Source organism: Corythoichthys intestinalis, chromosome 3, assembly GCF_030265065.1.
Source record: "Corythoichthys intestinalis isolate RoL2023-P3 chromosome 3, ASM3026506v1, whole genome shotgun sequence".
Lineage (NCBI taxonomy): Eukaryota > Metazoa > Chordata > Actinopteri > Syngnathiformes > Syngnathidae > Corythoichthys > Corythoichthys intestinalis.
This window is the reverse complement of record NC_080397.1, coordinates 6,523,308-6,544,694: the sequence shown is the minus strand read 5'-3', so window position 1 is coordinate 6,544,694 and position 21,387 is coordinate 6,523,308. Positions and strand designations below refer to the sequence as shown.

The 21,387-nt window shown below is 39.7% G+C and overlaps 1 protein-coding gene across 2 annotated transcripts in view; it reads right to left on the bottom strand.

Annotated features, from left to right (window-relative positions):
* Nucleotides 1–21,387, bottom strand: part of LOC130912784 (uncharacterized) — a 239,286-nt gene that overhangs the window by 30,126 nt on the left and 187,773 nt on the right. Inside the window, exons 24-34 of one of the 2 annotated variants that reach the window (XM_057830826.1) lie at nt 20,595–20,684; nt 20,366–20,503; nt 14,733–14,974; nt 14,281–14,366; nt 14,162–14,197; nt 7,942–7,989; nt 7,603–7,729; nt 7,411–7,507; nt 6,598–6,741; nt 3,037–3,114; nt 2,879–2,956 (exon numbers count right to left, since the gene is read on the bottom strand). In XM_057830826.1, coding sequence (XP_057686809.1) covers nt 2,879–2,956; nt 3,037–3,114; nt 6,598–6,741; nt 7,411–7,507; nt 7,603–7,729; nt 7,942–7,989; nt 14,162–14,197; nt 14,281–14,366; nt 14,733–14,974; nt 20,366–20,503; nt 20,595–20,684 — 1,164 coding nt within the window. The remainder of the gene's footprint in view (nt 1–2,878; nt 2,957–3,036; nt 3,115–6,597; nt 6,742–7,410; nt 7,508–7,602; nt 7,730–7,941; nt 7,990–14,161; nt 14,198–14,280; nt 14,367–14,732; nt 14,975–20,365; nt 20,504–20,594; nt 20,685–21,387) is intronic. The other variant, XM_057830828.1, reaches the window with a different exon arrangement.

The window sequence follows — 21,387 nt, the reverse complement described above, 5'->3', positions numbered from 1 at the left end:
TGGTAAACTTGTTAGCATGTTCTTTATGCTATAGTTGTCTGAATAACTCAGTAGCTATGTTACATTAACATACCGGCCACGTTCGCATTTCGTTGTTCATGATTCATGTAACATTATCAAACTGTACACTTATTCAGCATGTTGTTCTCTATTTTGTTTTTATTTTAAATTGACTTATACTCCGGTGCAACTTATATGTTTTTTTCCCTCTTCGTTGTGCATTTTATGGTTGGTGCGACTTATAGTCCGAAAAATACAGTACCTCTTTCACTCCCCCTACGCCCTCCAAGTGGTCCCTGTGTGACGTCATAGCAAAAAGGGCTGAGGGCAAGTGAGCAAGGGCAACTCAAACTGTTTTGAAACGTAGCCATGCTATTGCTAAAAGATGGCCGCTATCGCTTACCTCCGAGCCTTCCGAGTCCGAACAGCCCGACTGAGCCACAAATGGGAAATGTAAAAAATACAAAAGATATAATACCAGGGAAAGTGTGTTTTGTGGATAGCTAGCTAGCATAGCGTAGCATACGCACCATTTCATCGTTATCTCGACCTTCACTGTCATTGTTGGCCTGCCAAAGGCGGAGCAAGCAATGCCAAAAAAAAAAAAGGCTTTGAGTTTGGTACCAAAATACAGTGGTGCCTCTACATACATAATTTTCAGGTTAATCTTGTAACAAAAGAAATTTCAGGATACAAAAGGCAAAAATACATTATGGCTGGTACTCGCAGCTCCCAGAGTTTACTGAACATAACACACTTATAGCTGCTCTTCCATTGGCTATTGCCTAGCATTCCTGGCATCCAATTGGCTAAGAGGGACCTTTGCTGTATGTGTTCGTGTGTATCCCAGTGTCCTCTTCATCTGCCCTTCATGTTCCGGCAGCTTTACATGTATTAACTTTTATTCTTCACTCCCTTTTGTTTTTTTACATTATGCACAATTCAGATTTTATGTTTATTGTGCAATAATCTAACTGTAACACGTATTTGTTATATGTTTTGATGTATTTTTATTAGGGCTGTCAAAACTATCGCGTTAACGGGCGTTAATTATTTTTTTAAATTAATCACGTTAAAATATTTGACGCATTTAACGCACATGCCCCGCTTAAACAGATTAAAATGACAACAAAGTGTCATTTCCACTTGTTACTTGTGTTTTGGGGTGTTTTTCCGCCCTCTGCTGGCGTTTGGGTGCAACTGATTTTATGGGTTTCAGGCTTCAGCACTATAATTATTATTGACATCAACAATGGCGAGCTACTAGTTTATTTTTTGATTGAAAATTTTACAAACTTTATTAAAACGAAAACATTAAGAGGGGTTTTAATATAAAATTTGTACTAACATTTATCTTTTAAAGACTACAAGTCTTTCTATCCATGGATCGCTTTAACAGAATGTTAATAATGTTAATGCAGTCTTGTTGATTTATTGTTATAATAAACAAATACAGTACTTATGTAGCATATGTTGAATGTATATATCAGTCTTGTGTCTTATCTTTCCATTCCAACAATAATTTACAGAAAAATATGGCATATTTTATAGATGGTTTAAATTGCGATTAATTACGACTAATTAATTTTTAAGCTGTAATTAACTCGATTAAAAATTTCAATTGTTTGACAGCCCTAATTTTTATGCATTATAAAAGATTTATGTCTGAATTTTGGGTGGCTTGGAACAAATTAGGGCATTTACGTGGAAAACGTGTCTGTACTTAGAGAATTTTCAAGTCTATGTTTCCAGTTAAGAAACTACTTCCAGAACCAATTAATTTTGTAAGTAGAGGTACCACTGTACCAAAAAGGTGGGCTTGTAAATATGTCATCATGTGAGAGGGGCACCCACCTCTTCATCAAATTCCTCCTCTTCCTCGTTTTCCAACTTTTGTAAACAAGCAACAATAATCAGGTGAAAAACAAAAGGGATTGCTGCTAAATTAATGAAAGGTCGACTGCTGGTAATGTAGGAAAAAGGGGCATCGCTTCAGGAGAGTAATTGCTAATTAACTGTGGAAAGGGAGATTGCTAGTATATTTTGGAAAGGGGAAGTGGCTGGTAATTTAAGGAAAGTACAGTTATTGTCAAATGAAGGAAAGGGAGATTGTCGTCAATTTTAAATAAAGTTTTAATCTAAGATTAGGAGAGGAAAGTGGCATGTACATTCGGGTAAGTGGGATTGTTGATAAATTTTGGAAATGGAAGTTGCTGGTGAGTTTAGGAAAGGGAAAGAGATTTCAAATATGTTTAGGGAAAATGAGATTGTTGGCAACTTTTGGAAAGCTTGTTTATGAATAGGTTAAGAAAAGGGCTGACTTGTACATTTAGACAAGGGAGATTGCTGTAAAGTTAAGAACATTGAGGGTTGCTACAAAGTTTAGGAATTGCTGACAAATACAAATATGATGTATTGTTGCTAAGTTAAGGAAATATATGTTGCTGGAAAATTTAGGGAAAATGATTATTGCAGATTAGTGGAAACAAAGATACTTTACCACCAGCAATTTGACAATATTCATCACCACAACACTCAATTATCATGAGTAGGTAAACGCTTATTAAGAAGGGAAAAGGGAGGAAAAGGCAACTGGCAAGGTCTGATTTGGGGACGTTTAAGGCGACATACCCTCTCTTCCTCAAGTGTAAACTGCCAGGAAGAAAAATACTGACAGGTCAAGCAAAAGAGCCTTAAAGCAGATTGAAAAGCATCAAAACGTACAGAAAATTCTCCATGTGAATTTCCATTGGCGGAGATAGACATCCAATCTATTTGAACTGGGAGAGGCTGGTAGAGAATGTCTATCACCGTCAATGGCAGCCAATGAGCTGCACTCGTAGTATTAAAAAAAAAAGAAATGTGTCAGGCAGCTGACCTGCTTTGCTCCCATGGTCTCAAACATCCTTTCCAGAAGGACTCGCATCTGCTGGATGTTGTTCATCAGCACGCACGGCTATACAAAAACAGCCCAAGTTAAATCAAGTACAGCTGTACTAGAACTTGTGATGGCATCGGTGCAGTGCGTGTACTGACAATCTTCTCCTTATCGCAGTAGGAAGGGAAGCTTTTGGCCAGCAGAGCACAGTACTGCAGCAGCACTTTGCTGATGGTCTGAGGAAATGACAACAAGCAAATATGTCAGACAATCCTTTGTCAATGCCAATCATTTTTCTTTTAAAATTGTGATCATGCTCATACAGCCTCTCACTCTCCCTCCTGCTGCTTTTCTTGGTCAGCAGTAGTGCCTTGGAGTTAGCTACTTAAAGTTAACGATGATTGACAGATTTGTAGCTTTGATCTTGCCAGAGAAGCTCTGTACAGAGCCATGTAGTAAGAGAGTTGCGACACTCCCATGGGGATCCATTATAGGATTTTACTTCCAGATAATCGAGCCTCGAAAGTTCCAAACATGGCTTCAACGAGGGCGGACCCCATTTATTTGGATGGCTGGCTGTTTAAGTATATTTAAAGGCAATTTAATTAAAAAAAATACCTGTTTTGAATTTTCAACTGTCTATATATTATCAGAGGCACGTTAAGACTTATATGTTGAGCTTTATTTGTATGTGCACGGCGTAATTATATACAGAGAGGAGCAGAAGTATTTGCACCCCATGTGATTTTGCAAGTTCGCCCACTTAGAAAATAGGTAGAGGTCGAAAATTTAAATCATAGATTCATTTCTGCGAACAGAGATATAATCTTAAAAAAAAAAAATCCAGAACTCACATTGTATGATTTTTCAATAATTTATTTGTAATTTACTGGGGTTCAGAAGTATTTGTATCCCTGAGAAAATAAGTGCTAATATTTAGTGCATAAGTCTTTGTTTGCAATTGCAGTGGTCAGGCTCTTTCTGTAGGTCTTTCTGCAGATTTTCACATATGGAAATATGGATTTAGGCCCATTCCTCCACACAAATCTTCTCTAGATCTGTCATGTTTCAGGGCTAGCGTTGAGAAATTTCAGCTCCATCCAAAGATTTTCTATTGGATTGAAGTCTGGAGACCGGCTAGGCCACTGCAGAACCTTGATATGCTTCTTACGCAGCTTGGGTGTGTGCTTCGAATCATTGTCACGTTGGAAGATCCAGCATGACTCATCCTCAAGTCTCTGACTGAGGGAAGGAGGTTGTGGCTCAAAATCTGACAATACATTTCACCATTCATCCTCTGCTTTATGCAGTACAGTCATCCTGTCCCCTTTGCCGAAAAGCAGCCCCAAAGCTTGAGGCTTCCACCCCCATACTTCTCATTGGGGATGGTGTTCTTGGTTCTTGTACTTACCTTTCTTTTTCCTCCACACACGACAGGTAAAGTGTGCACCAAAAAGTTCTAATTTGGTCTCATCTGACCACATGGCTTTCTCCCATGACTCCTCTGCATCATTCAGTTGGTCCCTGGCAAACTTCAAACGTACTGGCTTCAACAGGGGAACCTTCTGAGCAATGCATAGTTTTTAAACAATTGCACCGTAGTGTTCTACTGACAGTAGCCTTTGAAACTGTGCATCCAGCTCTCTTCAGGTCATTGACCAGCTCCTGCCGTGTATTTCTAGATACAACTCTTCACTTTTCTCATCATGAGTGATGCCACACGAGGAGAGATTTTACATGGAACCCCAATCTGAGGGAGATTGACAGTCATGTTTAGCTTCTTCCATTTTCTAACAATTGCTGCAACTGTTGATTTATTCTCACCAAGCTGCTTTCCAATTGTCCCATAGCCTTTTCCAGCGTTGTGGTATCCTCAGGGATAAATTGATTGTCGCTATCGCTTTTAAATGTTCAACTCTTTTAGAGGCCGTTGGTAACGCATACACTTATCTCTGTATTTGTAAGTTTTGGTAGACGACCAACTTTCATGTGCTTGTGAGCTTGATTTTGAAGGCATTATCTTCATTCGTAGAGAACCAATTTAAGACAACCTGTATTCTTTACATGAAAATGTTGAAGATACTATATTTTAGAGATGTGTATAGATTGAAAAGTAATGTCACCAACAATAGACATAAAATTATCCAATCATCCAAATCTGAACAACCAACCATCACAACCCACTGTTCTTTAAAATGTTAGGTATTAACAGTGAACCATGACACCAGTTTCACCAATTATTCAATAAAAAATATGATTTTCTATATTAAAGGGAAATGAGCTGTTTTTCTTTAATATATTACCACAGGTAAGTGAATCAAGGAAATCTAGAAATTCTCTGGAAAAACAGTATTCAAGTTGTGAAAAAAGAAAAACCTACCGGTAAATCATCTTGCATTTCAATGTAAAAGTCCATTTCCCGTGCTAATGCTAACACAAACATGAAACCACAACATGGGAAAATTCCCTTCTGCGTAACAATTTACATGGTTTTCAGTTGTAACCTTACCACTCCAAATGTAAAAAAAACCCCCAGAACTTAGATTTGTGATTATATCCATTTTACCATGAATGTCGCAATCACCACTGTAAGCTCCATAGAAAACCATTAAAGCGCTGCTTGTGCTTGGAACTATTCACGCCTACGTGAACCATGTAACCACCCGTGGCGAGATCAGAGAATGTCGGAACGCTCTCTCCACATGGCTCTGGCTTGGTAGCACTACGATCAAAGGCACACATGTGTCAATCATCGTTTAGCTTGTTACACACTCGCGGCAGTGTGATGTGGCAACTCATTGTGAAAGTAAGAGGCTGTTCTCAGCATCCTGAGCGGATTGGAGAGGCATTTAATAAAGACAAGCATTTTTCTATGTTATTCTTGCTTAAAAACTCACATTATGAAGGCAGCACGGTGGGACAGTAACATGTTTAAAGCTTTTTTTTTGTCTGAAAAAAACCCAACTATTTTTCATTATCGGATCGGGACTCTGTATTGGCAGATTCTGAAAATCAGATGACTCGGACTTGGGTGCAAACAAATAATCCCTAATTATAATCACAACAATAAATTTAGATCTAAGCAAAAAAGCACAGAATTTCGCCTATATTATTATTTGATCAAACAATGTGTATTTCTATTTTGGTCATTTACTTACAGTATCATTATGACCAGAAGGCCTGAGTGGTTTATGACCCTCTTTGAGCTGTGTAAGCAAAATAAGTTCATTCCTTTTCTTTCTTTTCCTAGGCCAAAGGAATGTTTCTTTCAACGACTGTCGATGAGATCAGTGACCATAGATGGACATTCTTTAACCTCTTTTGTTCTCAAATAATATCTTCCTATGGTAGCCTTTCTATGTATTTCCCATCTTGGTTACACCCACTGGTAGTGGGCTCACTTGCTCGTTTGCATATAGACTTAAAAGTGAATGTGTCCTGAAAGCGGGGCCCTCCCTTGAACCTGGAAATCACCGAATGGCAGACTGAGAGGGGGCCCAGACCGGTCTGTATTGTCTAATTGTTTTGTCTCAATGTAGTTTAAATATGTCTTACTGTTTTATGTTCTGTTTTGTTATGTTTTGTCATCTTGTCATTAAATGTACCTTCTTCTGTCCAAGTACACACACAAAAAAAAGCTTCTTCTACAGAACTAACGATGACAACGCTTTCATCAAGAAATTGCAGTTAATCGATTTAAGCACACTGGGTCGCATTACCTTTGCGAATCGTATGTTGTATTGAGCCAACACTGCAGGGTCAGGACAGTCCAGCTTGCGGATAATCCCGAAACTTTGGTTGAGCTGCGTGAATACGTCCACCACCGAGCATGAGAACAACGCATGCTCTGACGTCGGCTGGAACTGTCCGGGCGGAAAATAAACAACATACGTCACTTGACATGACTTGGGGAGGGGGATAAAAGTTTTAATTTCATGGACAGTGTGAAAGGTACGGAGGCCCTAAAGGGACATCGACAGAAATAAAACAAGATTGTTTCTCATATGCACCAGAAACAATCTGGTAGACATTAGCATGATATAGCGTTTAAGCTAGTGGACTTTCGCTATGGAAGTTAGCCAATTGTTCTCTTGTAAGGTCCTCATTTATTTATTTTTTTTTATATCGTTTGAAGCCAGGCTCAGGCGTGCATCGGACACCAGCAGCCGGCGTGCTAAAAATGATAATACGGGATTTAGTTGAGCTTTACTTCAATCTTGGACTCAACTAGCGCCTGAGCTTAGCCTCAAACGATATAAGACAATAAATAAATGACGATCTATGGACAGAAAACAGCAATTTGTTTAAAAAAAAAAAAAGTTAAATTTTGCTATCTTTCCAGTTTGCCATGTTGACAATTGCGATGTTTGTTTCATGCTTTTCGTCTTAATGCGGAGAAGGAGAAAATGACAAAAATGATATGATTTTCAGAATGTGACTTATCTCCTCTTCAAATTTAGAAAGCAGAGATTTCAGGTCTATTTAAGAAAGGAACGACATGTGCATGTTTTATTTTGGTGTGTTTTACTTACACCTTCCCTCTTGTCCCTTTCCAAGGCTCCGTGCATGAACTCCATAGAAACATCTTCATTCTCAGCCAGCCAGGCCAGGACAAATTGCTGGAACCACCTAGGGCGAAGAACCCAAAGACAACGAGACCCTTAATGCGGATGGGGTTATGAACACGGATGGAAAGGATCCACACTAGCAAGACGGCGTCTTACGAAGGATACTCGGGAACGGTGTCAACGAAGGCGGGAAGATCACAGATGTATTCATTGTAGAGCCACTTGACTTTGAAGTGAAGATTCATGTAGTCGGATGCCTTGCACAGACGATGATGATCGTGCTCTGTCAAACACAAATTAATATCCAAAATTACTAAAAAATGACCTTCCTAAATATACCAGAACCCCCCGCCCCTCTTGCCTTCCTTTCCCCAATTTACCAGCAATCCACTTTTCTGAATCTACTATCGACCCCAGATGTGTAAAATTATCCTGACTTTCTATCTAACAACTACGTCAATCAATAATCCTTAAACATACACTCCGTCTTCTTACCCTTCTGGAAGTCTATTCTGCGAATGCGGAAGGTGTCGGGAGCTGCTGCTGCCATGGCGACAGAATGGCAGAAAAATAAAGAAACAAAAAAAAAACAATGACAGCAGCATTGAAAAGGAGGAAGATGATGGTGATGATGAACTTTATGGAGAAGACAGTGACTGCCAAAAAAAACTATGATGATGGATTGCTACACTCCAAACACATTTACACAAACACAACCCTGCGTGACTAACTCCACCATTGACAGCAATAGCCGTCCAATCCATGTGAACAGTTCAAATGGGTTGCAAGTCTATCGCTGTCAATGGCACGAAATAAGTTAAAAACTACCAAAAAAATGTTGTTTTTTTTCCGCTCAAATTTTAAATTTAAACAATAATCACTGTAGTCTAGAACAGGGGTGTCAAACTCATTTTGGTTCGCTGTACACAATGAGGGCAATTAGATCTCATTTGGGCCGGATTAGTTTATTTTTGGCCAAATACTGTAAGTAAACTCACTGGCTGCTATTGATGGCGCTAGATGTCCAATCCATTTTGACTGGGAAGGGCGCCCCACCCAGTCAAAATGGATTAGACGCCATCTATGGTTATGAAATTTGAGTATTCACATCCAGTCCTTCCAGTTTAAGAGAACTGGACATCTATTGTTGTCAGTGGAACCCAAGGAGTTAAGGCAGTTTTAAACTAGACGCAGCCAAGTGTGAAAGGTTCAGCGGCAACCTACGGTATTCATTGTGTATATGGGAGCGTACTTCTGAGCAAAAGTGAGCGGTGGACAGCCTTTTTAGGCATAACGGCAAGTTTGAATGAATTTGCGCCGGAAGGCAGGGCCCAAACTAGAGCCTTGCTCTATTTTCAGAGCGGCGCCGCCCTGACATCAACAATGCACTGTAGATATACATTTTCATTTATTCACTTTAACATATCTGTTCATTTCACATGGTTGCACATGATCTTCTCATAGCTGTGTGTTATGTACATTACTTCTTGCATACAAGGAGATTTGCTTCCACTGTTTTGTCTAGGCACTAGTCTGCCTGTTTTTTTCCGACTGTTCGTGGACAGGGCAGATATAAACTGTGAATTCTCAGGTCCAGGCAGAATTTTTTACGGCCAGCCGGCTTTAAATTACTCTTTCCTTAATAAATGTACAACCCCTAGCAAAAAGTATGGAATCATTAATCTCGGACGAGCACTCACTCAGACATTTTATCATGTAGAACAAACTCAGATAAAAAGCTTGAAAAAATAATGAATTAGTTCAAAAGTGCATCTCTTAAGCATTCAGAAACACTAAAAGAAATGAATAAAAAACATTGTGGTGGTCAGTAAATGCAAATTTTATAGAGCAAGTAAAGGGAAATGTATACGGAATCACTCCATTCTGAGGAAAAAAAAAATAGAATCACGAGAAACAAAGAAAAAACAATCAAAACACATCTCTAGAATTTAGTAGGCTCTAGGCTTGTCGCGATAACAAATTTTAGTGTGCGATAATTATTCTCATAAATTATTGCGATATGCGATATTATTGCGCCCCCCCAATTTTTTTCAACCAATTTACAATAACACAGTGAGAATACAGTATATATTAATAGATCAAGTGCACCAATTTAAACGCGATAAATATTTACTCTCAAATTCAAAAATACATTTTAAAAAAATCACAACTAAAAACAATAGACCATGCCTCTTAAGTAAAAAACAACAATAGTGATACCGCACAGAAACACAGAATGAATATAATGTGTTTAAAAAAAATAAAATAAAATTGCACTTAATAACTTAAGCATTTAGGCAAATGAAAACTTTTCCCGTCATAGCTTCTGCAATGGTGTTCCATAGGGATGCAACAATACAGTTCATGGTTCGGTATGATTTTTGATACGGGGGACAAGATTTTTGATCCGATTCAATACATTTAATGCTCTGTAAAAAAATAACAATTATATTTTTTGTTTCGTTTTTGTTGTTGTTGTTGTTGTTTTTTTCTAACGAGCAAAAATTAAATTGCCATCATATAAACATGCATTTTAGTGCATAATATTATGTGCTTACTTCTTACTGATCTAAAAAAATTTTTTTATAAAAGTGCTGAGAACAATCTACTGTTTGTAAAGTGAGGCAGGGCACACAGTTGATTGCTACAGCTCTCTTAGCAGCTAGGTTTACTACATGAGCAAGACATCCTATTTGTGGTCCGAATCCATCTGTGTGACGTACTGAATTAACTATATTTGCAACATTATCTATAGTCACTGGTATGGATTGATTTGGCCTTTCAGTCATGACAGTTTAGAATTCATCGATGTAGTATATGGACTACGTGTCCCATAATCCCTCTGGGCTCACGTAGCCAATGGCATGGTACATCTAGTTTGCCATTTCATGATATCTAGTGTGTGCGCGCATTAAAAAAGTTGGCAAGCGCCGCTGAAGTCACGTCTGCTAGTGCTCATTACTACACAACCAGGCATGAAAATGGGTCAGGGGTTAAAAAGGTGAGAAAGGTGTGGAGGAAATATGTTCCGGCGTTCTGCCAAAATGTCCGCCGTCGGCAAAACGTCCAACATGTGGCGAATTTGACCATTTTAATTTTTCACATAAGGCTTAATATTCGAGTTAACGGGGGTTTAATTAGTTGAAGGAGTTGATTTCAACCACGACTGACTCGCGCTAGCTTAGCCACTCCGGAGCCCTGAAACTAACAAATAACTGTCAAACTGCACAGAATGTGTTCAAATCATTTCCAACGACTAATTAAACCCCGGCTAACTCAAAGATTAAGCCTAATGTAAAAAATTCTGAACTTCCCCTTTAAAATAAAGACCATTGAATATGGCCCTTAAAATGTTGTCTATAAAAGTTTTAGAGCAATAAAACAAACAACACAAATGAATAAAATGAACAGGAATCCTTCAAAGTATTTCATAATGGGTCCAAATTATTTTTCGAACAGATCATGTGACTATAGAACCTTAGAGACAGCCGTTTGCATTGCTTAGCCAAAACTACAGCTGAGGAGGCAAGATGGATATTTAGAATTTCTTTAAACCTAAGCTTTCAAAACCCTCAACAACAACTGAGCTTGAACCGAGGATTGAGCACGAGCAGTATCAAAAAGTCCTGGCTGTCCTGTTACCTGTTGTGCTGTAATTCCAAGTGGTGCTTGAATTGGATGCTTATAGCGGTGGACAGTCTTTTTGAGCCAGTGCAAAGTTTGCAGCGCACGGAGATATTTTTGTTATCTTTACTGGACAAAAATGTGAAGTAATGGCTGTGTTTCCAGTGTGCAAATGCAGCCGTTTGTAGTATATCTCCTGCCTATTTCATTGCATCCTGGCGAGGTAGCAAGGCTATGTTGTTTTGGCCGCAAACTCCCAGCGCTCACGCATCATGGTAATACACGTGACCCTTTTTGTTCCATCCCCGATTAAAAAATGTGACATGTGATGTCACTCCCATGACTACAGTATTCTTCATTCTACACACATTATGGGGCAATAACAAAATAGTAACGCACAGGCATCAAGGAAAGTAATTTTACTCAGATTACTGATTTAGAAAAATGAGCGCGTTAGATTGTTCTTTACTGAAAGAAAGTAATCAGATTAGTTACGCATTACGATGCCGCGTTATTGACAACACTGCTTTTATATTACCGTTAAATACACAAGCTTGACGCTACCTTAATGGGAGCTATTTTTTCACCGGACGCTCCGGCAGTGTTCAACGCAAGCTGCAACGAACGGCAGTAACTTTGTCATACCACAAAATATGAAAACGAAAACCATTACTCACTAAATTCAATATGCTGGCAAATGCATTCATCTAAAAACAATTGGGAGTGATACTTTACCTCCTCCAGCAAATGTGAATTTGTGCTTAGTACAAGATCATCTGTCGCAATTAGCGATCTTTGACGCTCTTTTTTTTTTTCCTCCCCGCATACAAACTTGTTTCTCTCTCAGCGGCTGTGATTAACCTCAATGAAGTTGCTGTCCTAGCTAAGCCTTGCCTATCATTCGTCTTTGTAAGTTTTTAGTAACTTTGTGTATTGAATTTGAAAGGAAAATGTGTGTTTTGTTTTTGACGAACTTTTTCATGAAGCTAAACTGTTGAAGCTACTCACATGTGGAAAAATACGAGTGTACAACGTTTTAAATGTATTCATTTGGTATATTTCAGTTACCACGATTTGAGAGATCAATAAATTGAAGAATTTACGCGTTGCGTTTGGAGTGCTTGTTTTTGGGTTTGCTGGAATAGCGTCACTGACACACGCAGCATCAAACAGGGGAAGGGGTAAGCGCTGCCGCGCCAAGCTAATTCTGGCTGCATTTTCGACACATGAAAAATAACGAATACTTACTACTGTATGAGGGAAAATTTTAGTGGTTTTGTAACCGCGACGTTTTCATAGCATGGTAATCCGTGAAGGTAACTGGCACATGCCTACAAACGACCCCCCCCCCCCCCCTTAAAATTTTTCTCCTCGGATCTACACGATTCACGTAGGTCATCCTTTTTGACTTCAAAACGGCGAATTTCGCCGAAAGGTGAGAGATTTTCATGCCTGACAACACCAGCATATGGCAGTCGACTTTGATAAACAGGACGAGTTTGAAGCACAGTGCTCTTAATTTCATTCAGCTGTTAATTGTCAAAGCGAGGTTGTTCGTAGCAGCCAAGTTGGTAACAATGTTTTGGCGGACTTCGTTGTAAATATCCGGCGTTGTGCCGAAAAATAGCTGCCCCGCGTAAAATGTCACTCCTGACGGGAGCGCCCACACGTCAACAACACCGGCGCGCCATAGATGGTCCACAGTCACTCCGGAGCACTGACGCGGTCGGTATACTTTAATATTAGGATATAATGGGAACGATTGGCTCCTGCGCTAGTTTTTGCCGGACCTGGAACGAAGATGCATTTTGCGCAGTTGGTAACAAGGAATCCCACTTTTTAACAGCACGTCTGCCACACGCGCGCACACACGTGCACGCGAGGTGATAAATCACAGCGGAAAAATGACCGCCTTCATTTTTATTTATCGCGCGATAAATGGAATTATTGCATATTGCGACAGGGTTAGCCACATCTGGCTTTTATGACAGCTTGCAGTCTCTGAGGCATGGACTTGGATGACTATTCTTTGTGAATCTCACTGGAACAGCACCAAACAAAAGTTCCAGCATCATTACCTTGTCCAATGCAGATTCTTGACTTTTGATAAGGTTACACGGATATACACAAATCACGGTCGACGAAACCTTGATAACTGCGCTTATTTAAAGTTTCTTGAGCTCTGGGACACTCGAAAAATGACTCTCATACCTCTTCTTGCTAAGCTAAACGGTACCTCGATGTGCGTTTGTGTGGAAATGTAGTTCACGAACAACAAAAAAACTATTCACCTTCTCGCCGCAACTGGTAAAACTCTTTACACCGCTACTATAATGCTGTAAATCGGAAAAGTCGCTGTTTTCTTGTGCATCGATGAAAAATAAACGCATTGGTGCTTGGGACTCTAGTAAATATGCTTGTTGCTTTTCACTTCCTGACAGCGTCTACGTCAGGCTACGTGGCTCCTCCCCATTTTGCGCTTGCCGAGGGCCGCTGTTCACACTGAGCTGATGCTAATGTGAAAAGGCCTTTAATTTTGGGTCACTTTCTTTTAATTTTAGGGTACTTATAGGTCACTTTTTCGGTCATGGTCCCTCTTGATTTTGGGCCATTGTAGGTTACTTCCTGTTAATTTTGGTGCATTTCTGGGTCACATTTACTGTTATTTTTGGGGCATTTACATGTCACGTCCTGTTCATTTTGGTGCACTTAGGGGTCACGGTTGATTTGGGGGTATTTCTGAGTCAATTACTGTTTATTTTGGGTTACCTTCTTTTGATTTTGGGTTACTTTCTGTTGATTTTAGGGCGTTTACAGGTCACTTGTCATTTACTTTTGATTTTGGGGCATTTCTGGGTGAATTACTGTTTATTTTAGGGAACTTGCTGTTGATTTTGGGGCATTCACTTCCCGTTAAATTTAGTGCATTCATAGTGGGAATGAGCTACAAAGTGCCTGTCAGGAAGAACAAGCTCACAAAAGGACTCCCTACTGGGCCGCTTTTGGCCCGCGAGCTGTACGTTTGACACCACTGGTCTAAAAGATTGAGACTATCACGTGACAGCTAACAATGCTAACAACCACCGCTCACCAGCCTTCCTGAGGTGGCGATTGCCTTTAGTCAAAACTGGAGGAGCAACGATTATCGTTAAAAAAAAGGATTTATTCAGCGCGAAAATATAAATATTATTTGACAGAACGGAATCTTACCTTCCAGAGCGTACTTGACATCCTGAGCAAAGAGCGTCCACATCACCTCAGCGCTGACTTTCCCTACATTGAGTTCCTGAGGAAACCTGAAGGGGGCGCACATGCGGTTATACAGTGAGTCATGCAAGTTTTCTGCCACGTTTCTCCAAAACAATGATGAAAACTTCTAAATGAACTCTTTCTATGCCATTGAGAATGATAGACTCCCAATCATGCTCTGCTTTTCATTATTCTGCTGTGGATTTAAATGAATTTGTTACTAGCATAGTCCATTTCAATCCATTTCAACTGGGTGTGCTGGTTGACCTTCCCAGTTCAAATAGATTGCACATCTATAGCTGTCAATGTGCCTTCTAATTTTAGCCAACTGAAAGTAGATTTGATAGCTACAAAAACTTTTGGATGAGTCCACCTATGATGGATGATGATTAAAAAAGATCAAGAAAACTGACTGGTTGATGATAGGTGTGTAGGAACTTTTGTCCTCCTCAATGATAGACACGATGAGCGTGATGAGTTTGGGCCAGAAGTCCAGATTCTGGATGCTCGGGCCTTGCTCCTCTGGAGGCTGGCTCTCCTCTTTTTTCTCCTCCTCTTCCTCCTCCTCCTCTTCTTCTTCTTCCTCTTCTCCCCCTTCTTCTCCTTCAGCTTTTTCCCTTTTTTTCTTCTTTTTTATCTCCTTTTCTGGCTCAGGCTGCGAAAACAACAAGGACCAAAACGTGGACTGTGAATAGAGTTGTCCGATAATGACTTTTTAACCGATTAACGGTATCCTGATTAGCACAGTTGTTTTCGTCAACGATGACGATAACGACAATATTTTGTCAACGAACATTTTCATGACATGACGTCACGATGACGTGCTGAAAACGTGTCTTGGGAGACTAAAACATAACGAGATGAATGACAGTTGTCGTCTGATGACACGAAAACGAGATGAAAATTCGCCATAGTTTCTGTTATAAATTCACAATGTGTGATATTTTCTTTTTGTACGTGTAGTTAAAATGCATTTAGCAGCGTTTGGTCGTGTCACTCCTGTGACGTGCAGCACGTCACAGCATCGCCGCACCTAGAGGCTTAAGCGTTTGCCTATTCCAGGCTCCTTTTGTGAAACGTGTAAGGTGCTGCTTGGTAAGTTCTGTTTTCTTTTCTTCGCTATGCAATGTTGCTTAAGTCTTTCAAGGTCTGTACTGAGTGATCATCACACACTAAACTAAGTTGTGGCGTTAGCATAGCGTTCGCGCTAGCATTATCATTTAGCGCGGTGACTCTTGGAAAACTCTTGGAAAACAGTTTACATACAGTTCGTAGCGTCAAGGTGAGTTTATTTAATTGAAAATAATGTGGTATTTTCCTGCTGAGTGTGTATTATCATCATGAAAATGGTGATGTCCTTCTAGACTCTACAGTTACGTGCTCGTCTGTCATGTTTATCAAAAATTGTTGGATACCTTTTATTTATTCATGGACTAAAATTTTTGAAGTTTATACACGAAAACATTTTGAGAATTGTCGACTAAAACTGGACGAAATTTGGCTGAGAGTTCTTTGACTAAGACTAATACTGTAAGTATTTTCGTCCAAAAAAAGACCAAAATTTAAATGGCTGCCAAAAACAACACTGGGGATTAGGCATGTGCTGGTATGAGATTCTGACGGTATGATAACCTTAAGCCAAAATATCACGGTTTTACGATATTGCTATTACAGCTCTAAAATGTGTTTCAGATATCTGGGTATCAAAAAAAAAAAATCTTTTTCCATTGAACAGGATTTATATTTTTTAAAACATATTAGCAAATTAGGTCATAAGTATAATGTTAAGTTAAAATAAAAAACAAACAAAAAAAAACAACAACTGAAACATTCCAAGTAAAATTAAAATAAATGCAGTCCTTCAGTTGAGCCAAAACCCAGTCACAGCTCAACATTACCATCAGAACAAAAATAATTGTAAATAATTGTAATTATTTTCCATAAAAAGCACGTGTGTATGACTCGTATCATTTTTACATTATGCACACACTCTTTTTTTAACACAGACAGTTGACAGCGAGAAAAAAAAACACGTTTTACCACCGCTAATTCTCGTAGCTGGTGGGAAACGTTCATGACAGTGTTTACTAATGTCATATATGTATGCCTTCTCAGTTCTTTTTTCATTCCAGCACCTGATTCAGCTGGATGGGCGGGGCCGTTGCAACACACCTGTGGCGCATTTGGAGCGCTCGTTATTTAAGGACTCCTGTCACCGTCTGCGAGTGTCGGACTATTGCTTGTTTGCATGTTACTTGTCTTGCTTACCGCTGTGTGTGTGCATCCTCCTTTGAGCTTCCTGACGTTTCTACGGTCGTGTCCTGGTTTGATCATTTTTACTTTTATAGTCTTTTGGACTTTGTAGTTAGATATGTGTACTCTGTTATATTCACATATTATAGTGTGCTCTCTTAGTTGTACTTTGTTATACTCGCTTTTTTGGCGTGCTCCTTTACTTGTACTTTGTTATACTTGCAATTTTGGCGTGCTCCCTTTGTTGTACTTATTAAATACTAACATTCACTATTTCTGTTTCTTGGTCTGTGATTTGGATCCACATCAATAGCTTGCCATTCACAACAACTAACCTTTAATTTTGTATAAATGCAAAACCATATTGGAGGTATTGGCTCCTTGGCAGCCACCCTCCGCAAACATGTTTTGCATGGGTTTGTCTGTAACTTTTCTGGAGCCGAAGTATTCCCATACTAGCGATTTCTTTTTCCTCTATAGGGGAAAAAGTTCAGGAGTTGCATCTCCTCCAGCCATCGTGTAGCACAGTTGACTCACTGACACTAAGCAACAACTGGTGGGGGGAAGGTTGAGCCTTGCAGTTGCAAGCGAGAGATTTCTCCCCCCATTTTTGGGACATTAAAAAATAGCTAACACCTCAGGGAGGGTATGATAGAAAATTTTTTTGCGGTTTTGAAACCGTGACATTTTCATACCACGGTATACATTGAAACCTGTAATTAGCACGTCTAATCCCGATATTGTCCAACTCCAAAAATCCAATGCCAAACTGATACCGATATATGTGGTCGTGAACTTAACATATTTATTATTTTTCAATCATTTATTGTTCATTTAATTTTTGCACCATGTATGCGTATGGTCTGCTCACATAACCAATCCCAAGCATCTTAGTTTGGAGACATCTAATGGTCAATAAGCATAACTGCTGTGCTCTTAACGCGAGCCTGCCGTCTGAAACAAACACAAAAAAAAACCGGAACGGGACTTGCAATATGACTCGGCCCCGGGGAAGAAGAGACCGCAGCAGCATGAGAACAAGGAAGTGGGACCCGACGCCGACAGGAACTGCATCCTGGCGGCGACGCTGCTGGGGGAGCTTGACATGGCAAGAACTAAGTATTGTTTACACAACTAAAAAAAACCAACTGAAAACAGAATGGCAGCCGAGACTTTGGTGTCGTAAAGTCGAAATCATGTAAATCAGGTACGTCATAACCCGGGATTACCTGTAATACCTGTAGATATAAATTCAGACCTCAGAAACTTTCACGTCAAGGTTTGTGCTCAAAGTTGCCTTTGAAACAGTGACTCGGAAAAATAAAAAAATTCTAATTTGATTGTCCAGTCACTTGATTTTGAGGATACGCCGATACCAATCCGATCGGCAGTTTATGCATTTATTTAAAGCATAGACTTCATAATTGTATTGACGGGTCACATCTGTCAGCCACTGCACAACGCTTTCAAGCAGGGGGCTGTCCTATAGTCCGCTTCAGTTATTCGCAGTCAGTCACAGTTAGTCAACACATGCAGGGATCTAACGCAGGATTTAGGTTGAAAAAGTACAAAAGCTGTACCACATACAAACAGGAAGGACCGTCTCAGGAGTGATTTGTTCAAGGATTCAAGGTAATTATTATGTTTTTTGTACCATGCATGCATTTTGAAATGTCAAAAAAATCAATGGGAAAAATTACCGTATTTTTCGGACTATAAGTCGCAGTTTTTTTTCATAGTTTGGCTGGGGGTGCGACTTGTACTCAGGAGCGACTTATGTGTGAAATTATTAACACATTATGATATCATTTCACATGTTATTTTGGTGTTTTGGAGTGACACTGATGGTTTGGTAAACTTGTTAGCATGTTCTTTATGCTACAGTTATCTGAATAACTTAATAGCTATAGCCACGTTCGCGTTCTGCCTTTGGCAGTGTGTGTTCAATTGTATTATCGACTTTTTTACATTGAAATGCATGCTTTTAGTTTGTGGCGCTTTCACGCCCACGTGGGGGCGCACTTGCACTTGTTTACGTGAAGAGCGCTCACGCGCCAGAAGAAGACCGACAGGTACGTAGCTGAGTGAGTGGGCGAGTTAGCGAGAAAGAAACATGGCTGCGAACCTACGTTCATGGTTTATGCCTGTAAAATATCTCTACAGAGGCAACGCCTGTGTGTATCATCTTTTCTGTTGTTGTTGTGTGTTTTCTACCCGCGATCGGACACTTAGAGCCAGTTGTGTGGTTGTTTGAACGATGCGCTAATGCTAGCGAACGCATGCTAAACGTTTGTGTCATGTCATTGCTGTAAAAGCACCTAATTATCATTTATTTACGTCGATGCGAACCTGTTTGGTATCGAGGACGAAATTGATTCTGCAAATTATACGGACTTCCAGCATCGTCATTTGGGAGTTTAGCCCGCTGAATAGCCAGGACCGAGCCGTAGCGTCCTGGTGAGGACAGTATATTCGCATTTCGTTGTTCATGCACTGTACACTGTACACTTATTCAGCATGTTGTTCTCTATTGTATTTTTATATTAAATTGCATTTCATGATGACATGTCTGTTCCATGTGTTGGATTTCATCAAGTAAATTTCCCCCAAAAATGCGACTTGTATATGTTTTTTTTTCTCTTCGTTGGGCATTTTATGGCTGGTGCCCGAAAAATACGGTAGTCGCTACAGCATTGGCATTATACTTCCTATTATACTTCTTTGTTTACGTATGGCAGCCACTAATTTTTCCTTACTGACTTGCCTCATAGTTCGCAATATTTACGTAAAATACATGCTACCGGCATGTTTTTTTTTTTTTTTGCTTTTAACCAAGGATCGAGACTGTTTTACGTCCATATCTATAAAGAATTCAGGGATTTAAGCATTTATTCACAAGAATTTTCACCAGTAAAGCTCTGATTATACCGATAATGAGTTAAAACAGGTCCCATTAATACAGGCAACGAGTGGAGCCTCGTTAGACCTCGTTAGAAGAAGTTAGACCTCTTTGACAGCCAGAAATCTTGCTTGTTTGTAGGTGACCATTTTCCACTCTAATTTGGAAATAAATTCTTCAAAAATCAAACAATGTGATTTTCTATTTTTTTCCACATTCTGTCCCTCATGGTTGAGGTTTACCCATGTTGACAATTACAGGCCTCTCTAATCTTTTCAAGTAGGAGAACTTTAGGAGAACACAATTGGTGGTTGACTAAATACTTATTTGCCCCACTGTATTTATGTAAATCAAATTCTAAGTGCACGTTATTCTTGCTTTAACTAAGAATCAAGACTGTTTTACGTCCATATCTGTAAAGAATTCAGGGATTTAAGCATTTATTCACAATAATTTTCAACAAAAAAAAAAAGCTTTTGTCTGTGATTCCACTCGGTTAGCTTTGACGGCCACGCCAACAACGCAGGCCCCCTATTAATCGGCCATGCGCCCCGTGTCCCGTCAATATCATTATGAAGTCTATGTTTAAAGGTGCACCATGTAGGATTGATAGCCAAAAATGGTTCTTCGGGTTGCCAGAATACCGCTTCACATTGGAGAACCTGTAACATTGAACCTGATCGAACGATCGCTGCAAGACCTCCTAGTCAAAATCGATTGGACAGCTATCGCCATCAATGGCAGCCAATGAGTTAATAATCCAAAATAAAAATAAATGAATACATAAAAAAAAAAAAAAAAAAACAATCTTTTACACCCGATTCCGATCTTCTAAAATTGATTGGGTTGGGGATATCCCTTATTTTCATTATAATAGTAATGTATTGTACTGACAGGAGCGGTGGTCTGGAACTGGCGATTGAACAGGTTCAGGCAGTTGTTAAAGATGTACTCGTAGGTGGAGTTGAGGCAGGCCTTGACGCAGTCGCGGACCACCCCCGACGCCCTGGGGGGGCTCGGCAGCTCCAGGACCTGAACAGGACCGCGGGGGCAAAACTGTGTCATTCCCGATGCTTAAGTAGCAGGAAGAACATTTTGGAATGCAATGAGTGTAAGTTTGTACCTTCATCCTAAAGAAGGTGATGCTGGTCAGGAGGTCCACCGTAGACTTGAGATCCTGAAGGCGGGGCTTACAACTGGCGGGAAAGTTGTTCTGTACATAAAGCACACATGAAATGGTTTTACAAGGTGAGTGCAAATGCTTGTTTGTAATTTGTCCTGAACATTATGTAACTTGCATATTGATACTGTCCAATGAAAAGTGTGTACAGTAGCTACACTTAATTTTGTTTTAAAACATTTTTCAAGGTAATATACAGTATATCAGGGCATCACATCAACATCTGGGGTTAATTTGAGCCGAAACATGCCGGAACAAGCATGATTTTGATTTTGGCCTCCCTGTGTTCCGGGACTTTTTTTGGCAGATCCGGCACCTCTCGTGCATAGAAAATAATAACAATATAAAAATGTTTTTTAAAAAATGTAATAGCCCCGAATGGGGGGAAAGAAGGAGAAGAGGTTTTCTCCACTTTATTGTGGCAACAATAAGAAAACAATAAACAAAATAACAGCGGACTGCCGCCACATTCGACCGCGAACTTTTGCTTCTCGCCCGTATCCCCATCGCTTCCTACTACCTCACAGCTCTCCAGTCCCAGGCTAGCGTCTCTTATACGAACCGTGCATAGTTACAGACATTACAGCATAAATTAAAATCATAATCTGCATAAATTCATTAACAGAACAAATCCCAAGAATTGCATGTTGTTTATAAAAATTTTACGTCATTTGAAAAAGTCGGAGCATTTGTTAATGCACTGAAAAACTGAAGCTGGACCAACAAATCACGTGTT